The following is a 22,333-nucleotide window of genomic DNA, read 5'->3' as shown; positions in this document are numbered from 1 at the left end:
CAAGAGGTGGCACCCAACAGCATGGGTTGGAGAGAGGCTCTGACGCAAAACTCAGTGTGCCAGGCTCGGGCCCTTCGAAGTAGGGATGGGCAAATTTTTTCGCCTTGTTTCACAGCGGAAATGACGCCCATAGACTTGTATGGCATTGTGCAACAAAAAAAAGAAAGACGTGCATTTTTTTGACGCCCATAGACGTTAATGGTTGTCAGCGTCATTTCGCGGGCGGCAAATTTTTGGCGAAACTAAACGGGTCAAATTCGCCCATCCCTGCTCCGAAGTTTTTTGCTGCGGAGGGGCCTGGTCTCTGGTATTTATGCCACTGTCTTCAAGGAATAAAAGAAAATACAACAAGTCCAGTTGATTTGATTTATTACTATAGATAAACTCTTTATATAATCTACAAAAGCTGAATTTACAAAATATTTTATTTAAACATGGGCACAAAGTGACACGAAGAGTCCAGTAACCATAGCAACGTGGCTTTAATCATTCCAGAGCTGGAGGAAAATAGAAAGAAAAATGGCTGCTCGGTGAATCCTAGGGGTTTTCTGTTATATAGGGCCGACCAGTTGAGAGATATGTAGTGAGTAGAGAGGGGAGTCGAGCCGTACAGTGTATGTAGGACTTTTATACAGCAGGGGGGGCCGTGTATGATCTGGAGCTGAGGAGGCGGCGGGTTGGGCTGCTATTCGCTCCGCACACATGACGTGAGGTGGGCAGCGGATGGATTCAGAGCTGGGGCTCAGCGCGCTGCCAGTTCTATCACAGTCTGTCAGCCAGGGGCAAGTGGAACGTTCTGTCAGCGCCGGGGAGATGTAACGGTGTGGCACCCTGAGCCAAGGAGCAATGTAAGTGAGGGGATTGGCGGGGGGATCGTCGCTTGTGTTGTCTCAGCAGATTCTCAGAGATTCCCATGGATTCGGCCAGATTGGATGGGATAATCCGGCGTGCAGCTGTCTGTATGTCACTGGGTGAGTTTGCAGCGCCAGCAGCAGGTGAAGGTGCAGCAGGTGAGGGGCAGTTCCCCCTGTCTCTATGGAACGTGCCGAGTGCCATCCTGACATTCACACCCTATCCCCTTATTAGACTGTTGTGCCCAGACATAAATCACTACACGTGTTTGTCATAAGTCATTGCATTGAAGCCAGACAATTTCCATTTAATATGCAGGGGTGGGAGCTGCCCTACTGCACGAGTTTGTTGCTGCTGCTGCTCTCACTCTTTACTCCAGCTTGGATTTGGCACAAGCAGCAGAGTGTTTGCTGACCTTTGAGACTACTGCAGGCTAAATGTCACACTGGATATGACTGCTTCACACTTTAACCCCAGATCATTCTTCCTACAACATCTTTTGAGCCTCTGTGAATGGCCCATTCCATTTCATTTGCAAGTAAGACCAACAATGCACAATAAACTGTGCCCTTATATTTTATGTAGGAAGAGAATCAAGACTACACAGCTGCCTTTTATTTGCCTTTACCATGTTCTAGCATTCATTCAGATGCACAGGGAGCTTGTAATATCCATTGACTTGTACTCAATTTCTCACCCACATTATAAGCACTTGTGGACTCTTGTGCCTCATTTTATATGGCAGCAGGTGAAAGGAAAAGTAACAGCAAAAAAAAAACTAAATTGTATTAAAGAAATTAAAATATAATGTACTGTTCTACACGGGGTCAACAGCTTGTTTCAGAAAGGCTACTATATAAACAATAGGGGTGCACCGAATCCAAGATATTCAGTTTGGGATTCAGCCAGGATTCTGTCTTTTTCGGCAGGATTCAGATTTGGCCGAATCCTTCTGTCCGGCTGAACGGAATCCAAATCCTAATTTGCATATGCAAATTAGGGGCAGGGAGGTAAAATGCGTGATTTTTTGTCAAACAAGAAAGTAGAAAATATAACTATACTCCAGGCCACGCGACAGCGCGCATGCGAAAACTTCTGGGCACACGCCGGCGTGTGTGCGCAAAAGCCGGTGCGTATGCGTGAATGCCGACTCGCATGTGATACCGGCGCACCGATTAATTTTTATTTGGGGGCCCAGACATCGGGGAAGGGGGCCAGGACATCGGAGGAGGGGGCTGGGCCGGTGGGGGCCCATGAGGGCCGGGCCCACCGCGTTTTTTCCTGGCTTCCCGTCGGCCCAGTCCGACGCTGGATCCGGGGGTTCAGCCGAATCCAAAATATTGGATTCGGTGCATCCCTTATAAACAAGCTAATTTGCTCTATTGCTGTGGTGTGCAGTTCTACTTGTTAGGCAAAAATCCAGAGCTCTGTATACATTTTTGTCTCACAAAGTGAAGGAGGTCAAAAAATCATACACAGTAGTCACATCCAAAAAAAAGGGCCCCCAGTCCGCGGACCATATAATTTGGTAAAGTCAAACAAAAGCAAAAGTTGGGAAGACTTACTGTTACTTGAAACAGAGGAGCCCAGGTGATGTATAAAAAGTAGAAAATCTTTGTTTAAGACATAATTATGCCTGACGCGTTTCATGCCAAGGGTACGAGTAAATGCCCACCCATGACACGAAACGCCAGTCAGAATTATGTCCTAAATAAATTTTTTCTACTTTTTATACATCATCTGGGCTCCTCTGTTTCAAGTAACAGTAAGTCTCTCCCAACTTTTGCTTTTATATAAAGAAGCTGCTGTGAAACCGTGGGGGCAGCCATTCAAAGCTGAAAAAGGATAAAAGGCACATGTTAAACAGCAGATTACAGATAAACTCTGTAGTATGCAATGGGATACTTTAGAACTGATCTGTTATCTTTTGTGAATCCTGTGCTTGAATGGCTGCCCTCATGGCTACAGCTTGTTTATATAAACTACAGTTGTCTTTATGAAGCAAACACACCAGTTTTACCAGTTCAAGCCAACAATACATTTTATTGTCATTCCATGAAAACACTTTCATATTTGCGTTTTTGCTGTCCGTTTAAACACAGTTCTTGCAGAAGTAACAAGTGAGAAAACAAATAGGCGCAAAGAGGCGGTGGGTGAAAGGCTAAAAGGCACAGGTTAAACAGCAGATTGCAGATAAGCTCTGTAGTATACAATGGGATACTTTAGAACTTATCTGTTATCTACTGTGTATCCTGTGCTTGAATGGCTGCCCCCATGGCTACACAGCAGCTTGTTTATATAAACTATAGTAGTCTTTATGAAGCAAACACACAGTTTTTAACGAGTGCAAGTCAACAATGTTGTCATTCCATTAAAAAGTTTTCATATTTTGGTGTGACTGTCCATTTAAACACAGTTCTTGCAGAAGTAACAAGTGAAAAAACAAGTGGGTGGGTTTCTAATGTCCGTTCCAGCTCTTAAGGCATGAACAAGGCTTATTGTGACAATGCAGTTGTGGCCCATAATTAAATGTTTAGATTACTTTCTGAATTATTGCTGGTATTGCTGTGTATCAGCAGATTCTCAGTCACACTGCAGACCAGAGCTTCTCAGATTTTTTTCACCCAGGCCTTGTAGGTTTATCAGTCAGTTCTCACACCTCACCTATTTCTGACTGACAGAATGACAGACCGGTTTATAGGGGATAGTAAACACATTTGGAATTACAAGTTTATGGCAAGTATACTGGCCTTGGCCTCAGCTGCTTGCTGACAATACTTTAACATCCCTCTTATGTCAATAGATGCTTGGAATTCTTTTAACAACATCCAACAGTACATTGTGTTGACAATATGTAGAACATTATATAGGGGAAGGATTCCCTAAGGGTAAACTTATTATCATTTAGTATAATAAATAATAGATACATTGTTTTATGTATGCGCACTCATTCTGTGCAATCACGCTGCCTTGGTAAGAGTGCGTGTTGGAAAATATATGACTGTATCCCTTTATTTTCAGATGTACTTTCGTTTCCACAGATACTCGCTCTTGTAATAGGACCATTGAGACTCCTGCCAGTGGAAGCATTAGTGATTCAGCTCCAGCCACTGCTCTCTCCCAGCAGCATTGTCTCCCAGCTTCCATTGTAGCTTTTGCCTTTACATCACATTCTGACAGTCTGCTGTGCAGTCTTTCAACTGCTCTTATACATTCAGTTAAAAATATCATTGCAGTACAGGTATTGGATCCATTATCTGTAAACCCATAATCCAGAAAGCTTCAAATAACAGGAAGACCGTCTCCCATAGACTCCATTTTAATCATTTAATTAAAATTTTTAAAAATGATTTCCCTTTACACTGTAATAATAAAACAGTACCCTGTACTCGATCCCAGCTATTATTATTAATTCTTATTGAAGGCAAAACAATTCTATTGGGCTAAATTAATGTTTAAATGATTTTTTAGAAGACTTAAAAGGGTTGTTAAATTTTAATTTTAGTATGACTTAGAAAGTAATATTTTCAGACACTTTGCAATTGGTTTTCATTTTATATTCATTGTGTTTTTTGCGTTATTTAGCTGTTTATTCAGCAGCTCTCCAGTTTTAGCAATCTGGTTGCTACGGTCCAAATTACCCTAGCAACTATGCATTAAATAAGAGACTGAAATATGAATAGGAGAGGGTCTTAATAGAATGATGAGTCATAACAAGTAGCAATAACAATAAATTTGTAGCCTTACAGAGTTTTTGTGTTTAGATGGGGTCAGTGACCCCCATTTCAAAGCAGGAAAGAGTCAGAAGTTAAAGGCAAATGACTAAAAAAAGGAAAAAAAATGCAATCCATTTGAAAAATTGCTTAGAATTAGTCATTCTATAACATGCTAAAAATTAACTTAAAGGTGAACATCCCCTTTAAGGTATGAAAATCCAAATTACAGAAAGATATTTTAATCAGAAAACCCCAGTTCCCAAGCATTTTGCATAACAGGTCCCATACCTGTATTTTGTGCAATAAAGATTAAGAATCAGCTAAGAGGAAAAATGCTTTTCAGTCACCTAACAATCTGAAGCAATCAGTTGATTGTCCCTATAGACAGGCCACACACAGGGACAGATCCTATGATAGGGGCATGCTCAGCTCCGGACTGAGAATTAAAATAGGCCCTGGCATTTCAGGTACAGAGGCCCAATCAGCCCACACAGAGGCCCACCCAGTCCCCACCAGCTCACTAAATACTGACTTTCTATGGCACCTTATAGCAGCCCCTCTGGCATTTGCCAGAACCCACAGATTGCCAGTCCGGGCCCGGGCATGCTAACTGCTGTGCAAACATGTGAGACTTTGCATTTTTGGTTCTTTGAGTGATTTTAAAGAATAGCTATGAATTATTAAATAAAACACAAAAGGCAAGGAGAAAAAATTGTTCCCCTGTTAAGGGTAATAGAACCCTCCTCTGTTCTTTTTAAAAGGACTCAGCCCGTATCTTGCACCTTTACATAGTTACAGAACTCCTCTGTGACTTCTTATATTCCATATTAGAGTTTACATTATTCCATATCTTATTTAAATTCCATTTTCTTAAATATATTTACTTTGCTGTTTGATTAATAGTCTTACCTTGTACCCTGTTACTAAGTGATCCTGAGTTTGACATTGTACATGACTTGCAAATTGAGCCAACTTAGGCCTGGGGGTTATGAACATATTAGTTGGGGCTTATTAGTTAGGGGCTTATTAGTTAGGGGCATATTAGTTGGGGGGCTTATTAGTTAGGGGCATATTAGTTAGGGGCATATATTAGTTAGGGGCATATGGGGTGCAATATTAATGGTGAATTAATGCCTAGCCTGATATCAGCTTTGAGCACCTTTTCAAAAATGCTCTGTGATCAGTATAGAAGTTTTGCCAGGGATTCTTATGTACAGTAGTGCAGTCTACTACCTGCAGTTTTCTATATGGGCTCACTTATCCAGTGGGTGTGGGATCAAGTCTATCCCAATCAACCCCTCCATGACAGGGCTTGAGTAGATCGGTGGAAGCGGAAAAAACAGGGAAGGTTGACATGAAATAAGTCCATAACGGAATCACTGTGCTGAGACCTGATCACCTTTAAATTAACTTTTAGTATGATGCAGAGAGTGATCTTTGCAATTGGTTTCCATTTTTTATTATTTTTGTTTTTTGAGTTACTTAGCTTTTTATTCAGCAGCTCTTCAGATTTGCATTTTTTTGCAGTTTGGTTGCTAGGGTCTTGAATAAGAGACTGGAATATGTATAAGAGAGGGCCTGAATAGAACTATAAGTAATAAAAAGTAGCAATAAAAATAAATGTGTAGCCTTACAGAGCATTTGTTTATTAGGGCCAGTCATGGGACCCCCCCATTTCAAGCTGGAAAGAGTCATAAGAAGAAAGCAAATAATTTAAAAAAAGAATAAATAATGAAGACCAACTGAAAAGATGCTTAGAATTTGTCATTCTATAACATATTAAATGTTAACTTAAAGGTGAACCATCCCTTTATACATACAACAAACCAGTGTTTGTTGTATGTATAAAATGAAGCGGTGGAGAAATGATCTACAACAAGCAGTGGTGGAATGATTTATGGCTGTTGATGGATAAAAAACCCTAATATCCCTCAATAACAGCTCAGCAGGGGGTTGTGTTTTGTTCACTGCCATTACTAGGAAATGCTCTAAAAACCCACTACTAGGAAAAGCTCTAAAACGCTCAGCAATGTAATGTCCCTGATGTTTTTTTTTTCCCACGTTAGTTATGAATCTGTATTTGTATCAATATATCCTTTAACCATCACAATGTCCTTGACCAATATTAATAGAGAAACAAATAAATGAATGCAGGACGTTGTACAGCAGAATTATGCTATTTGCATGTTTCGATAATGTTGTGTTGGATAAGGCTATCAAATCATTCTTATCTTTTCCAGGTCAGTTAATATTTTACTGCTGGGAAATGAACGGGATCAATTCTCTGACGATAACGAGCACCAGAGCCTGGCATCCTTCTATCTCCATAGAAGAGCTAATAGATCACTTATACAGGAGAACCAGCCAGGACTCAAGGTTTACCAGGCCGATGTGTTTGGGAATATTCAGGTTGTTCTCCATGAGTTCCCTAGTTCGGTAAGAGGCGATATTCTTGGATGTTCCTTTCCAGATTTACTGTGTTTACTTATTCATATACATTTTTAATAAATATTGGTAAAACAGGTCAACCTCTAGACATTGTAGGGGCCTGAAAAATAATTTTCTGTGGGGCCCAGTAATATCTAGTTACGCCACTCGTTACTGTCTAAATAATTCCCACATATAAGGCATCCTCGAGGCTTGGAAGGCATCTGGCCTGTCTGATAAATTGTTCTTTAAACTTTGGACTTTAATATATTTAACACATACATTTAGAATTATGTGAATTATATGAAACATATTGGGGAACATGATCAATGGAAAACAGGTTTTTTTATCATCCGAATTTGCAAACCATCTCCGTGTATGGTGACTACGTGCTGTGTTTGTCACCTGATCCTATTGGATTGCAGTCATTCACTCTTGACAGAAAAATCATTTAGACAGTGGCTTCCTCCAATCAGACAAGGGTGATCATTAACCAGCAGAAAGTCACAAAGACCGGTCTTCCTTTCTGCTTCCCATGTGTTGATCTGTAAACATGTTATCCAGAAAACTCTGAATTACGGGAAAGCATAGCCCATAAGACTCCATTTTAATCAAATAATTCAAATCATTTAAATGTATTTCCTTTTTTTCTGTATTAATAAAACCGTACCTTGTATTTGATCCCAACTAAGATATAGTTGATCCTTATCGGAGGCACAGCAATCCTATTGGGTTTAATTACATTTTAAATGATTTTATAGTAGACTTAAAGTATGGAGACCCCCTTATCTGGAAAACCCAGGGTCCCAAGCATTCTTGATAACAGGTCCCATACTTGTAATTGGGTCTCATAGTTAACAAAGATTTATACAGAAATGAAGCAGCTGGATCAAAGGGCTGTTTCCGCAAGAGCTTACAATCTAAAGTCACTGGGAGTAATTTACAAACTTTGCGCAAGGCAGAATGGTTCGCAAAGTGAATATATTTGCCCGGTGTGGTGCAAACAGAATTGCGAAAAAATTTTCACAATGCAATGCGAATGTCTATAAGAGATATGTCAAAAATTGCAAACTGCGAATATTTATGAGCACACTCTGCGACTGAATTACGCCACAACTTTGGTGGCGGAGAGATATATTCGCAAAACAGTTTCGCAAAGTGCGAATTTAAGTTACTGTCAATGCTATTTTCACGCACAACAATTTCGCACATTGGGTGCGCACGCGCAAACTCCTGTCTCATTTGAGCGCCATTTGCGGAAATTTTATTCACAATGCGAATTCAGAAAATTGGGCAGAGCAGTGCAATATATTAGCGTTCAGGACAATACATGGGCAGTACAACCATTTGTCAAAAAATACACGCTGCGCAAACTTTATAAATGACCCCCACTGTCTTAAAATGGATTTGCATCTCAAATTTGAACATTCATATAGATTACATATAGATGGTTCATATTGAATGTTTCATGATTCACTGTGATCTTATTATTATTATTATTATAGGGTGGAGTAGTACCTGTCATGTTAGGGGAATGGACTAATGTACATTAGATGAGTAGTAGCCAACAAACTGCTTCACTCTGTTGATCTTTTGCCATTGACCTAAACAGAGACAGTAGGTAAGGGCAATGAAAACCACCATGTTCCATAGTCCTGACCAAGAGAGTAGATTATAATAGTACAGCTTGCGGAAATGCTTTAAGCCTATTTTATTATCTTTTTAAGGATGTACTGAGAGTGGATCTGCAAACATCTCAACGTGTAGCGAGTGAAGCTGATATCATCATTGTCAAATACTCTGTCAATGCAAAGAATTCCTACCTAGATGTAAAGGACAACTTTGTTCCCTTGATAAGACAAATATTCAGTCATTGTACTGTACCAGTGATCGTTGCAGCAGTCGGATCAAGAATAAATGGTGAGTGTGGGATTGTCTCCATTGCTGGTCTTATTTCAGTGCACTGAGTGTTGTATAACTGAATGATATTGGTAAACTGAACTGAAGTTCTTTACAAATAAAGCCATATATGGGTAGATCCACTCATCTGATCTTTTGTCCATCTTTGTCAAATAGGGCAGATCCACTCCATTGGTTGGTATTTCCCAGTTTTCTCAGTTGCCATGTGACCAAACCCTAATCAGTCCTTGAGGAGGGAGGCCATTGTTTTGACCGCCATACACATTCTAATAAGCTACTGACTGATGAGAGTAGTCCAGCTGACAACCAATGTGTATGGCAAGCTTTAGCTGTTTTTACCCAAAAAACTTAGTTACTTAGTGGCATACATAGTGAATGGGGCTAAAACAAGACACATGCTCATTAAGTTCAAAATAAGCAATTCATATCTAACTTATGGTTTGTCCTAGTGGGACTTTTCTTAAAGGAGAACTAAAGCGTAACTAAAGAAGTAGCTAGAAATGTTGTACATTATGTTTCAGGCTTTTGTACCAGCCCCTTAACAGTAAAGATCTGTGCCTCCATAGATGCCCCAGTAGCTCCCCATCTTCTTTTCTGCTGATTCACTGCACATGCTCTGTGCTGCTGTCACTTACTGAGCTTAGGGGCCCACTCACAATATACAATACACATAGAATATAATTGTCACAATATAAGGCTGATTAATAATTAATACAGATAATTACTACACTAGTGCAACTAGAATCAGAATTTAATAATTAGCCTTGTAGCAGCAGCTTATATTACAGGCCAACCGCTTAGCTTCTCAACAGCTGCTCAGAGCCTTCTGGATCATTGCTGCTATTGAGATACTGAAACTTTAGGCTGGTGCAATAAGTTCAGTAAATATTATATGGCATTTTTAGCTATATTCATTTTTAGGGTTTAATTCTCCTTTAAAACCATCTAATGAATGTGACAACACAAACCTTGCTGTATGGTACATGTTGCCACAGCTTGCCCTCTCAGGATCACAGTCACTTTTTTGCAATATTGTTTGCAGTACTTCAAGAAGAGGACCAGGAGCACCACCACAGGCATAATGAGCTGGCCATGACTGTGTGGAAAAGAACCTTGCACATGATGTTAGGGCTCTGAATAGCAGAAACAGGAAATCCTGCTGCAATAATTCCCCCTTGTAGCTGAGGTCTTATCTCTAACAGAGCCATTTGGCTTTCAGACAAAATCTGAATTACAGTAGAACCCCCATTTTACGTTTTCCAGGGAATCAGAACAAAATGGTGTAAAATCCAGGAAAATGTAAAATCAGGGAAATGTATTATGCAAAATATATAGTTGGGACCACAAAACAACAATGTAAAATGAGGGAAAACTTAAAATCAGGGGATGTAAAATTGAGGTTCTACTGTATTTCAAAATATTGCTTTCTTTTGTAAATCTGCAGTGAGTTATTTATTAAATGTGGTTTTATGGACTAGAAAAGCAACTTGTTAAGCTGGCCATAGACTCAAAGATCTGATCGTACGAATCGAGGATTCGTACGGTTTTCGGACCGTGTGGAGAGTCCCGTCATTTTTCGTCCGGCGGAGATCAGTCTTTTGGTCGATCGGACAGGTTAAAAGATTTCTGTTGGCTGACGATAATATCTCTGCAAGTATTGCCGATCATACGATTTTCAGAGGGAGACTGTCACCAGCTTTGGTCGCACATAACTTTCGTACGATTACTGTCAGGGGCAGAACATCGGCTGATCTGTTCTTTTACTACTCGATTTGATCTGAATGGTTAGTGGCAGGTCCGTACAATGATTCGTACGATCGGATCCATGCGTCTATTTGCCAGCTTAAGATATCAGCAGATTTCTATTCTTCTGACTGCCTACAAGTCCACTTTTCATAGCACTTATCTAGACAACCGATGTGCTTCAGATGATAGTGTTGCATAAACTCACTAAAACTCATCTCTATTTTGGTAGAAGTAGAGGGTTATCCTGCAGCTTGAATTTCGGCCATAAAAATTACCATTGTGGTAGAAGAAGACAAAATGTCAGTGTTTCTCTAATTTACTAAATCCGTAAATGTAAAAACTGTTGTCTTCTGATAGTAGCGTTCCTCTAAGGAATTCCTGTAACCCTGCTTCTTGTACCTTAGAGGGTCCACCCTGTTCTTGCCCACTGTGCACCTCTGATAGAGGGATTTGTGTTACTGCCTCAGAAGGAATACAGCTTGCCAAAGATCTAGCAGCAACCTATATGGAACTGCATGCGCTCAATGACTTCTATGTTGGAAGCTATTTCGGAGGAGTGGTAAGTTCAAGCACTTTGCCTTGCTACACCTACACTTATGATATCCAGCATAATCTGTGGAGGTGTTTGTAGATACAGCATCAACACAACAGCACTTGTTTGTTCATTATTCTTGCAGTGCCAGATAAAAAACACTAAAATATGATTTTCTTCATGACCCATTACACACATAAGACTTATTAGATATGATTGTCAGACTATTTGAAGAGGCTGAGGCATGTTTCTGTGTGTGAAGAATCAAATTACTATACACACAAATGGATCTGCTATTCTAACCCAAATGTTCAAATAAAATTACTATTACTTCTAATGTTGGTAAGCTGCCAGATGCAATATCAAATTTACATTCTGGGGAAGTCAACAATAACAAAATAACTACTTTTCATTTATAATAAAACTCTATATCTATTCTGCATCTATAGAAAGGGTTCACAAGATTTGCCCGATTCGGTAACCCATACTAAGCAAATCGACTTTGCATCCATTTTTGTAATCATAAATTTAGCGGAATTGGCTGCTGACATATAGATATGGGTAATTATTCCAAGGGAAATTTTGCCCACGACACAGTCTAGGATATTTTGGGAAGTGTATTATCCATAGTAGATCCTTTAAAGTGGCCAACAAGGGCTGGTATTAACTATCAACTTGCTTCCAGACCCAGTTTGCATCTTAAATACACATGAATGGGGCCATGGTGTTCAATTTTATATCTGTACCCCTATGTTCCCATCAGCCACTGAATCAGTTCAGCACAGACTTAAGGTCTCCATACACGAGCAGATTAAGTCGTCATCTTATTGCACATTGTATGATGCCATCCGACGGGCTTCCCTGATCATTAGATGGCCAAAAGTCATCCAGATGTCGATTGGGCAGGGTTAAAAATCCCATCAGATCGAGGACCACATGGGTTTGTTGTGCGTACGACTGTGCGTATGCTCAACGTTGTCACGATTGGATCAGCCCGATAACGCCCACCTCAAGGTGGATCTCTACATGTATGGCCACCTATAGAGTTTAGATTGTTTACTGTAATCCTAAATCTCTGCTTGAACAGGGAAAGATGAATACAAATCAGATGGAAATATTATGCTTTCCATATGTGAGTTTCAACACAATCTTGCAATAGAGGTGTGGGTGGGGGAAAGCATCTCTAATTCCTCAAAGTTTTGTCAAACATTAGAGGATTTATGTTACTGTATATTTAAGTTCTTTATTATTATAAGGATAATAAAAGGCCATGTTCTGAAGTTAGAGATGATTCTCCAGTGAGACGTGCAAGTTTAAATGAACAATGCAGGCTTGTTTGGCTGATATTTGAAGGATGGGAAGGCAACACAAATGAGGCTTTCAGCTGTGACCTTTTAGCAGACGGCTCTGAAAATTCATGGTTTTGTACAAACAATGAGCTTTCAGATAACATATCTTTATCTAGTGTGCAGTTTCTTTGTTAGTATTGTATCTCTGCTCGTGTTTGCTCGCTTGCATGCCTCAATACAAACACTAATAAAATGAACTTTTTTTCACCTGCTGGTTGACTGACATAACCTCTGCATTAATAGCACTTGCTGGATTTGTCCACAGACCACAAACAGGCATGCATTAGTCCAGTATTCATAATTTATTACGGTAACACTCTCAGTCTTGCTGCAAAACAATTTAGGAGATGATTATCTAAATTAGAAATGTGTGTTCTGTTAATGCATTCAGCGTTTATGTACACTGTGAAGCATTTTGAGTGTAATCTTCTACTGTTCAGGTTCTGAGAGTAGTCAATAAAACAAATTGATGATAGCATTTTCTTAAAAGAGAAGGGAAGGCTTTGTGCACTTGGGGGTGTCCAATGTTAGGCACCCCCAAGTAATTGTATTTACTTAACTGAAACACTGGGCCGGTGCTCCTATCAGCAGAAAACTACAGTGGCCCAGGGTTATACCAGTGAGCACCATGGAGCAATCCTCTTCCAGCGTCTTCTTTCTTCAAATTTCCCGGGGCAAACGCATGCGCAGTTGAACAAAATAGCCAACTTTTTAGTTAAAGCCTCACAGAGGGAAGAGGAAGCCAGGAGAGAAGCACTCCGTGGTGCTCACTGGTATAACCCTAGACTGGTGCAGTTTTCTGCTGATAGGAGCACCGGCCCGGCGTTTCAGTTAAGTACTACCAATCACTTGGGTGTCTAACATTTGGCAACCCCAAGTGCACCAAGCCTCTCCTTCTCCTTTAAATGCTGGGGACCCAGTGGTAGCCTCAGAACATTTTTAGATTGATAAGATAGGGATTACTCAGTATTAACCCTTCACTTACTGACTGAGCTGTATTTTATATAACTGTGTCCAGGTAGGTCTGCTATTTGTCAGTCTAGTTCTTATCAGAAAAATGGTGGGGTTAGAGTTCCCTTCCATGTCTAGCCCTGGGCCTTCTCTATTTGTGTTCAGCTGCATCCTAAAAGAATGTAACGCAAATGTAAATTTTATTTTTGATTCAAAGTTTTACTATCTTTATAAATCCATATATAAATTAATGGGTAGATGCTATCTGTGAGTGAGCACCATGCCTGGGTCCACAAGCATTAAGCAAATAATCATAGACAAATATACACGGTAACTCACTTCAAGCATTTATTTGTGCAAATTCACCAAAGCAATTGCATACAAATTAGTGATAAATAAATAAATTCATATCATACCACATGGCAGCGTCTCACCCCTGTCTCCCTACCTCATGTATGTATTTGTGACAAAGGGGTTACACCCTGAAACGTGCCATCCCGCAAAAAACTAGCAAGGGTTTTCCCTGCCAGCATTACCCAAGTTGATGCAACCACTCCCTTGGGTGCTTCATCAGATGAGGTGTGGCTATAACAGGTCATATCCCTTATATACCTGAATAATTCTTATATGCATATTACAGGGTTACCCATTCAATATAGTTTGATATATCCATTCCACAGGGTAACACCCCGTTTTACTCTCTGAAACCTGCATAAATCAATTACTTCATACCTATTATGGCAACCTATAATCTCTACATTTAGTTTTCACAATGGATATAGACCGTTATATCTACAAGAATTGGTAATACACTTATTTATAATTCATGAACTCTTTTACTTTCTAAAATACATGTACTATATAGTGGTAATAAGTTATACAAATATATATATTATATATCCTTCTTTTATGTGTGTATTTATGCAGGAACTCCTAAATCCTCTTCTGCTCCTTGAAAGTTTTGCATACTTGCATTCATTTCTTCTTGCTCAAACTCCTATTCCAGAACCTGCTCCCAATCTGTCTTTTATCTACTACCAATTCCTCTCTGATTTTAAGTGTAAAAAGGTCATAGTGACCTGTAAATAGTTTATCATCTTGCATGTTAAGGATTTGATCTTGCAACTTTAAGGGCAGAGACACATGCTCAGATTTGTGGAGATTAGTCGCCCAGCCACAAATCTAACTAAGCACTCCGAGTGCCATCCTCGCCCTGAAGAAGAGGCGATTTATCTCAGAGCGACTAAATCTCCCCGTATCTGAGCGTTTCTCTGCCCTAAGAGCATTTCCCCCCATTCCCTTACTCATCACTTCTGAAGTCATCACTTTTTGGATCATTAGGAATCTGGTGGTCATTTGCTTAATATGTTGTGAAACCTCATTGAGGTATTTGGCTATCATTTTTACATGTGTGATGCCTCTATATATCAACACTTATCCATCTCTCAGATCTAGCAAAAATCTGTTTCTTGTGCTAATATCTCAAAGGGATACTGTCATGGGGAAATTCAAAATGAATCAAAATAGTGCTGCTCCAGCAGAATTCTGCACTGAAATCCATTTCTCAAAAGAGCAAACATATTTTTTTATATTCAATTTTGAAATCTGAAATGGGGCTAGACATATTGTCAATTTCCCAGCTGCCCCAAGTCATGTGACTTGTGCTCTGATAAACTTCAATCACTCTTTACTGCTTTACTGCAAGTTGGAGTGAACAATGGGAAGGTAACCAGATAGCAGCTCCCTAACACAAGATAACAGCTGCCTGGTAGATCTAAGAACAACACTCAATAGTAAAAACCCATGTCTCACTGAGACACATTCAGTTACATTGAGAAGGAAAAACAGCAGCCTGCCAGAAAGTATTTCTCTCCTAAAGTGCAGGCACAAGTCACATGAGCAGGGGCAGCTGGGAAATTGACAAAATGTCTAGCCCTATGTCAGATTTCAAAATTGATTATAAAAAAAATCTGTTTGCTCTTTTGAGAAATGGATTTCAGTGCAGAATTCTGCTGGAGTAGCACTATTAACTGATGCGTTTTGAAAAAAACATGTTTTCAGATGACATTCACATTCCTTTAAATAAAGGAATGACAACCCAGCCATATATAAAAAGAGAACTCAGACCTTGTTTAAATAATACAAAGGTTTAAACTGGGACAAAGTGGCATACTTACACTAACCACCTACCAAATTATATAAAAGTGCCAAACAGCTCTGTACTTGCAGTATAAAAAATATGTAAAAAGAGGGAGACAACACTGTCCACTGCTTCAGAGCAAGTAGCATTGGATACGTAGATAGAAACACAGCACTTTCTACTTTAGACAAGTCTATACACTCCCCTCCCCAGGGGCAATTCGGTTAAATTCAATCTCAATAGAGCTTATTTACTATTTTTAAAAGAGAGCTTATTTGATATGCAGGATGCAAAGTGCAAAAAACAGGCGCAATCACTTGGGTACTTCAGCATACCCTCTTCCACCCTATACCCATCCCTGTACCGTCATTAGGATTTTTGTGCGTTCCCTTATGGGTTACACTGTGGTTTACAGATTACCATAATAAATGAAGATCTACAGTGTCATTTAAGAAGACTATAAATAGAAGTTATTATTGAATAAACCCTAAGCTCTCCAGCAGTTAAAGAAGTCTTCCTTTATTTATTTCATTTTCCAGTTGGAATATTTCATAATTCAAACTCTGAACACAAAGACATCTGCAAAAAGCAAGAAAAAGAAGAACAATCAGTTCCTTAAAGTTAAACCCCCAAATCTTGAACAGCCAGGTAAGCCTGCTGGATCAGGTAATCCAATTTCTCCCTATATATGTGTGTGTTTAAAGTTTCCATTGACCTCCTCATCTGTGGCTGAGACTGAACTCACAGGTCTGTGCCCAGTTAACTTGTTTTACTAGCTTTCTGTCCAACAGTGCCACAGCCACTTGGGCAACCTGGCATACCCATGTTTTGCAGAATGGAGTCCTGTTTTATGTAGCCTAAACAATTAGTTGCTCTTAAAAAAAAAGCTGAGTAAAAACATGGATGCCTTAATTTTCTATTAAAGGGGTGGTTCACCTTTAACTGAACTATTAAGTTATAGAATAGCCAATTCTATGCAAATTTTCAATTGGTCTTCATTATTGATTTTTTTTTATAGTTTTCAAAATATTTGCCTTCTTCCTCTGACTCTTTCCAGCTTTCAAATAGGGGTCACTGACATAATCCTAAAAAACAAATATTCTGTGAGACTAAAAATTTGTTATTGCTACTTTGTATTGCTCATCTTTCTATTCAGGCCCTCTCCTATTCATATTCCACTCTCTTATTCAAATCAATGTATGGTTGCTAAGGTACTTTGGACCCTAGCAACCAGACTGCTGAAATTGCAAAAAAATTAAAAACAATTGCAAATTGTCTCAGAATATTACTCTCTACATCATACTAAAAGTTAATTTAAAGGTGTACAAATTCCTGTTTCTCATGCATGAACATTAATGCTTGCGCAAGGCAACCCTGCAGTATTTTAAGTCATTATTTTTATTAATTACCTGTCATGTTTATAGGGCCAACACATTTACACAGTGCTGTACATAGATTATACATTACTTGCATCAGTCCCTGTCCCAGTGGAGCTTAAAGGGTGGTTCACCTTTAAGTTAACTTTTAGTATGTTATAGAATGGTTAATTCTAAGCAACTTTTCAATTGGTCTTCGTTATTAATTTTTTATAGTTTTTTTTTATTATTTGCCTTCAGATTCTTTCCAGCTTTAATATGGGGGTCACTGACCCCATCTAAAAACAAATGCTACCTTTTTATTGTTCTTGGTACTTTTTTATTACTCATATTTCTATTCAGACCCTCCCCTAATTATATTCCATTCTCTTATTCAAATCAGTGCATGGTTGCTAAGGTACTTTGCACCCTAGCACCCAGACTGCTGAGATTGCAAAAAAATTAAAAACAATTGCAAATTGTCTCAGAATATTACTCTCTACATCATACTAAAAGTTAATTTAAAGGTGTACAACCCCTTTAATCCACAATGCCTCTCACAGTTCCAAAACTGCAAAACAGGCTGCCTGCCTAGGGGCTGATTTTTGGCCTGCATATTTCAGCAGGCCAAATTCAGTCCCCATATGGCACTAGCCAAAGGAATGATGTGTTGTTATGGGCTTTCAAGCCCTAAGTATAAAAGTTAACGGCTTATGCTGGATCACAACAGTAAATCATATTCATCTCTCTCAATCTACTTATAATAATCTCTCATCTCCACGGGGTCTGTTCCACACAAGGGCAGTGCCACCTCCAATCATCCTGACTGACTGGCATAGGGGTTTGCACATTTATCATGTGAAGATGACCTTCATTGACTTTGGTTCTCTGTGTCAGCACTGTGTTCTATTCATTATATTTAGGATAATTTCATGGGTTAATACTGCTGCTCCGGCAGAATTCTGTACTGAAATCCATTTCTCAAAAGAGCAAATCGATTTTTTTTTATATTTAATTTTGAAATCTGACATAGGGCTAGACATATTGTCAGTTTCTGCCCCCAGTCATGTGACTTGTTCTCTGATAAACTTCAGTCACTCTTTACTACTGTACTGCAAATTTGAGTGATATCACCCCCCTTCCTTCCCCCCTCCCAGGAGCCTACCAACAGAACAATGGGAACATAACCAGATAGCAGCTCCCTAACACAAGATAACAGCTGCCTGGTAGATCTAAGAACAGCACTCAATAGTAAAATCCAGGTCCCATTGCGACACATTCAGTTACATTGAGTAGGAGAAACAACAGCCTGCCAGAAAGCAGTTCCATCCTAAAGTGCTGGCTCTTTCTGAAAGCACATGACCAGGCAAAATGAACTGAGATGCACCTACACACCAATATTAAAACTAAAAATAGTAGAGTGAATTATTTACAGTGTAATTTAGAAATAAAAACTACATCAAAAATATCATGACAGAATCCCTTTAACCTTTACGTTTGCATTTGTAGAAAAAATGCCCGTTTTACAAGATGATCCTTCGCAATACGAATCTGATTTTCAAGGCTTGCTGGTACATGGGCAATGTGCGGATGTGATATTCTGTACCTCAAGCCTGGAACATTTGCTGGAAGCTCACAGAATCGTGTTGTGCAGTGTAAGTGATGTGTTCATGCTGCTGTTCGGAGGGAAGTCTGCCTATGAAGTCCATGACTCCTGTGTTCTGAAGACGACGAGCAACCTCTTTGCCGTGTGCAGGGATGTGTCGGTTACAGCAGAGTATTCCCCTGTAAGGGTCATTGTCAAAGACTCTCTCCTCTGTTCATGTTTATCAGACATTCTCCACTTCATTTACTCAGGTACCCTGTTAATCACCTCCATCTGTTTGCCACATTCCTGTTTCTCATGCATGAACATTAATGCAACCCTGCAGTATTTTAAGTCATTATTTTTATTAATTACCTGTCATGTTTATAGGGCCAACACATTTACACAGTGCTGTACATAGATTATACATTACTTGCATCAGTCCCTGTCCCAGTGGAGCTTAAAGGGTGGTTCACCTTTAAGTTAACTTTTAGTATGTTATAGAATGGTTAATTCTAAGCAACTTTTCAATTGGTCTTCGTTATTAATTTTTTATAGTTTTTTTTTATTATTTGCCTTCAGATTCTTTCCAGCTTTAATATGGGGGTCACTGACCCCATCTAAAAACAAATGCTACCTTTTTATTGTTCTTGGTACTTTTTTATTACTCATATTTCTATTCAGACCCTCCCCTAATTATATTCCATTCTCTTATTCAAATCAGTGCATGGTTGCTAAGGTAATTTGGACCCCAGCAACCGGAATGCTGAAATTGCAAACTGAAGAGCTGCTGAATAAAAAGCTAAATAAGTCAAAAACCACAAATGATAAAAAATGAAAACCAAATGCAAATTGTCTCAGAATATCACTCTCCACATCATACTAAATGTTAACTCAAAGGTGAACAACCCCTTTAAAATTGAAGGTCCCTATCACATTCACATACATTAGGTAAATTGCCAATTTACCTGCCTTTTCTTTCTGAAGTGTGGGAGGAAACCAGAGTACCAAGAGGAAACCCACACAAGTACAAGGAGAACATTCAAAATCTTTGCAGGTAGAACAAGAGCCCTGTACCCCAGCACTGCAAGGCAGACTTGCAAACCATTGAACCACCCTGCATTATATAGTGAATAAAGTACCCCCTCTTGTAAAATATAGGGATATTATAAGTTACCAAGGAGTTTCATGACCATATAAAAACACGAGGCCGAAGGCCGAGTGTTTATATATTGGTCATGGAACTCCGAGGTAACTTCTAATATCCTCATATTTTGCAACTGGGGGTACTTTATTAATTATAATACACAAGTTTCAGTGAGTCATGTGACAGAAATGACATCACAACTCACCGTTTATAACTGATGACATCAGAACTCACCATTTATAAGGATATAATTTACAGGATATTCATGGCTTTTATGTATTATATATTTATAATACACAAAAGCCATAAATATCTTGTAAATTATATCCTTATAAACGGTGAGTTCTGATGTCATTTCAGTCACTAGACTCATTGAAACTTGTGTATTATAATAAATAAAGTACCCCCAGTTGTAAAAATATGAGGATATTAGAAGTTACCTCGGAGTTCGATGACCTGTATAAAAACACACTCGTACTTTTATATGGTCATGAAACTCCTCGGTAACTTATAATATCCTTATATTTTACAAGAGGGGGTACTTTTTTCACTATATTATGTGCTTTACACTGAACAAGTTTTTAAATCAGTGGGGAAAGGGAAAATTAGAATTTCCGAGTTTTTTTATGACCAAAACTGTCAAATTCGACTAGGGAATTGTTAAAATTAGATTTTGAGGTTTTTTTTTTTTAAAAAAATTCTAATTTAATTTGAGATTTATCATCCACTGATCCTTTAAGAACTCAAATTTGACTATTCGCCGCCTCAAACCTGCCAATGGAAGATGTCCTGGAATCAATTTGGAGTTGTTTAAAGCCTTCCTGATATTTGAGTGTTTTGCGCAGAAAAAACTCAAATCGAGTTTGAAAAACTCAATTGAATTTGATTCGATTTTTCGAGTCCATAGTATTCACCAAAAATGTATTTTTTCTTATTTTTTATTACATTTCGATTGGTCGAATTTCGAGTTCATGGGAGTTTTTGGGAGTTGATAAATCTGCCTCTAAATGTACAATACAGGTATAGGACCCCTTATATGAAAACCCTTTATAAAGAAAGCTACAAATTATGGAAAGGTCATCTCCTATAGATAACATTATTATCTTTTTTCTTTAATAATAAGACCACACCATGTACTTGATCTTAGCTAAACTGCATAAATCCATATTGGTGGCAAAACGATCCTATTAAGTTTGTTTAATAACTTAAAAAATATTTTATTATTACTTTTTTATAATGTCAGGGTAATTCAACAGTGTATTTCCTGGCTGGCGATTAAGCCTGGGCTGGCTGACAGGTCTAGGCTTTCACTGGCCAGTTTGCCCATTTATGTGGTAAATGGGTCATACATTTCCTTGTTCCATAATGGACCTTCATGTGTATGCCCAGCAAATAAATATGATTTAGTCTATGTTGCAGCTGATCAAAATAGTATTAAAACTGTTAAAAACCTTCCACATGTTCCTTCGCTGCTACTATAAAGCCAATGTGATCACTAACTGATAGGTCAGACATACAGAGTTATGGAAGATAGACCATAGTACCGGTTGATCCGGGGACTGGTCTGATTGCCATTTTGGAGTCAGGAAGGATTTTTTTCCCCTCTGAGACAAATTGGAGAGGCTTCAGATGAGGGTTTTTGCCTTCCTCTGGATCAACTGGCAGTTAGGCAGGCTATATACAGAGTTAAAAGGTTGAACTTGATGGACATGTGTTTTTTTCAACCTAACTTACTATGCACTATGTATATTATATAGTAGGACATAATGGAATGTGCTATAAAAACCACGGCTGTAGAGAGAATGGCAGAAATAAGGAATAGCAAATTCTTAGAACATGTGATCTAGACTTTATAGCTTTGATTTGGCAGGAATCCGTGCACATGGCTGGAAAATGAATGGCATTTTTTGCAGTACCCAACAGGTTTGTAGACTAAGTTTAAAACATGATAAGCTGGTAATGAGAATGTGTATTCTGTTCTGTTTAAGATAACTTAGCAAAGACTTATTTGTAAACAGAATAATGTACACTCTACTGTAAATTATAAGGATTTTAAAATTCATTGAGGAGTTGCATTACCGTACCTGTCATGGAAGTCCAAGGTGACTTATTTTTATTTTATAAATCCAATAGTTTAAGTGGGTCATGTGACAAGTGAGACCACTATGCACAACCGAGGTCAGGCAGGCAACATAGGTCAGGTCCAGACAAAGTCTCAGCAGGAAAGGACAATGCAAGGGTGTATGCCAGGCTAGAGAAGGAAATACTTGATAACCAAGTACTGATCAATGGGCTAGGCATTTTTAAATAGGCCACAAAAAGAACACAGGCACAGCAACAAGATGGACAAGGCATCTTTACACATGTGGCATCATTATTATGGCATCATCACATGCATACAGAACACCAGTATAGTCTTTTACAGACAAACTGTGGCTCATCAGGTATAATTGATCTTCACCAGACTGCAGCGTCAACCCGCTATTGCCAAACTGTATTTCCCATTATCCTTACAAACAGGCAGAGGATTTTTATGAATTCTAGTTGGGTTATTGGTGAACAGTGAGAGTAAAATGAATCCATCGCCTTCTATGTGCCATTTCATTTTTCACT

General features: G+C 38.9%; 1 protein-coding gene across 2 annotated transcripts in view; it reads left to right on the top strand.

Annotated features, from left to right (window-relative positions):
• The first annotated feature begins 534 nt into the window (after nt 1-534).
• rhobtb3.L (Rho-related BTB domain containing 3 L homeolog) overlaps nt 535-22,333 on the top strand; it is a 35,638-nt gene continuing 13,839 nt past the window's right edge. The window contains exons 1-6 of one of the 2 annotated variants that reach the window (XM_018264577.2): nt 535-848; nt 6,809-7,004; nt 8,723-8,915; nt 11,066-11,220; nt 16,173-16,281; nt 18,498-18,845. In XM_018264577.2, coding sequence (XP_018120066.1) covers nt 847-848; nt 6,809-7,004; nt 8,723-8,915; nt 11,066-11,220; nt 16,173-16,281; nt 18,498-18,845 — 1,003 coding nt within the window. In that variant the 5' untranslated portion in view covers nt 535-846. The remainder of the gene's footprint in view (nt 849-6,808; nt 7,005-8,722; nt 8,916-11,065; nt 11,221-16,172; nt 16,282-18,497; nt 18,846-22,333) is intronic. The other variant, XM_018264570.2, reaches the window with a different exon arrangement.

This window comes from Xenopus laevis, chromosome 1L (assembly GCF_017654675.1).
Source record: "Xenopus laevis strain J_2021 chromosome 1L, Xenopus_laevis_v10.1, whole genome shotgun sequence".
In the NCBI taxonomy this organism is placed as follows: domain Eukaryota; kingdom Metazoa; phylum Chordata; class Amphibia; order Anura; family Pipidae; genus Xenopus; species Xenopus laevis.
This window is presented reverse-complemented; position numbering and strand designations above follow the sequence as displayed.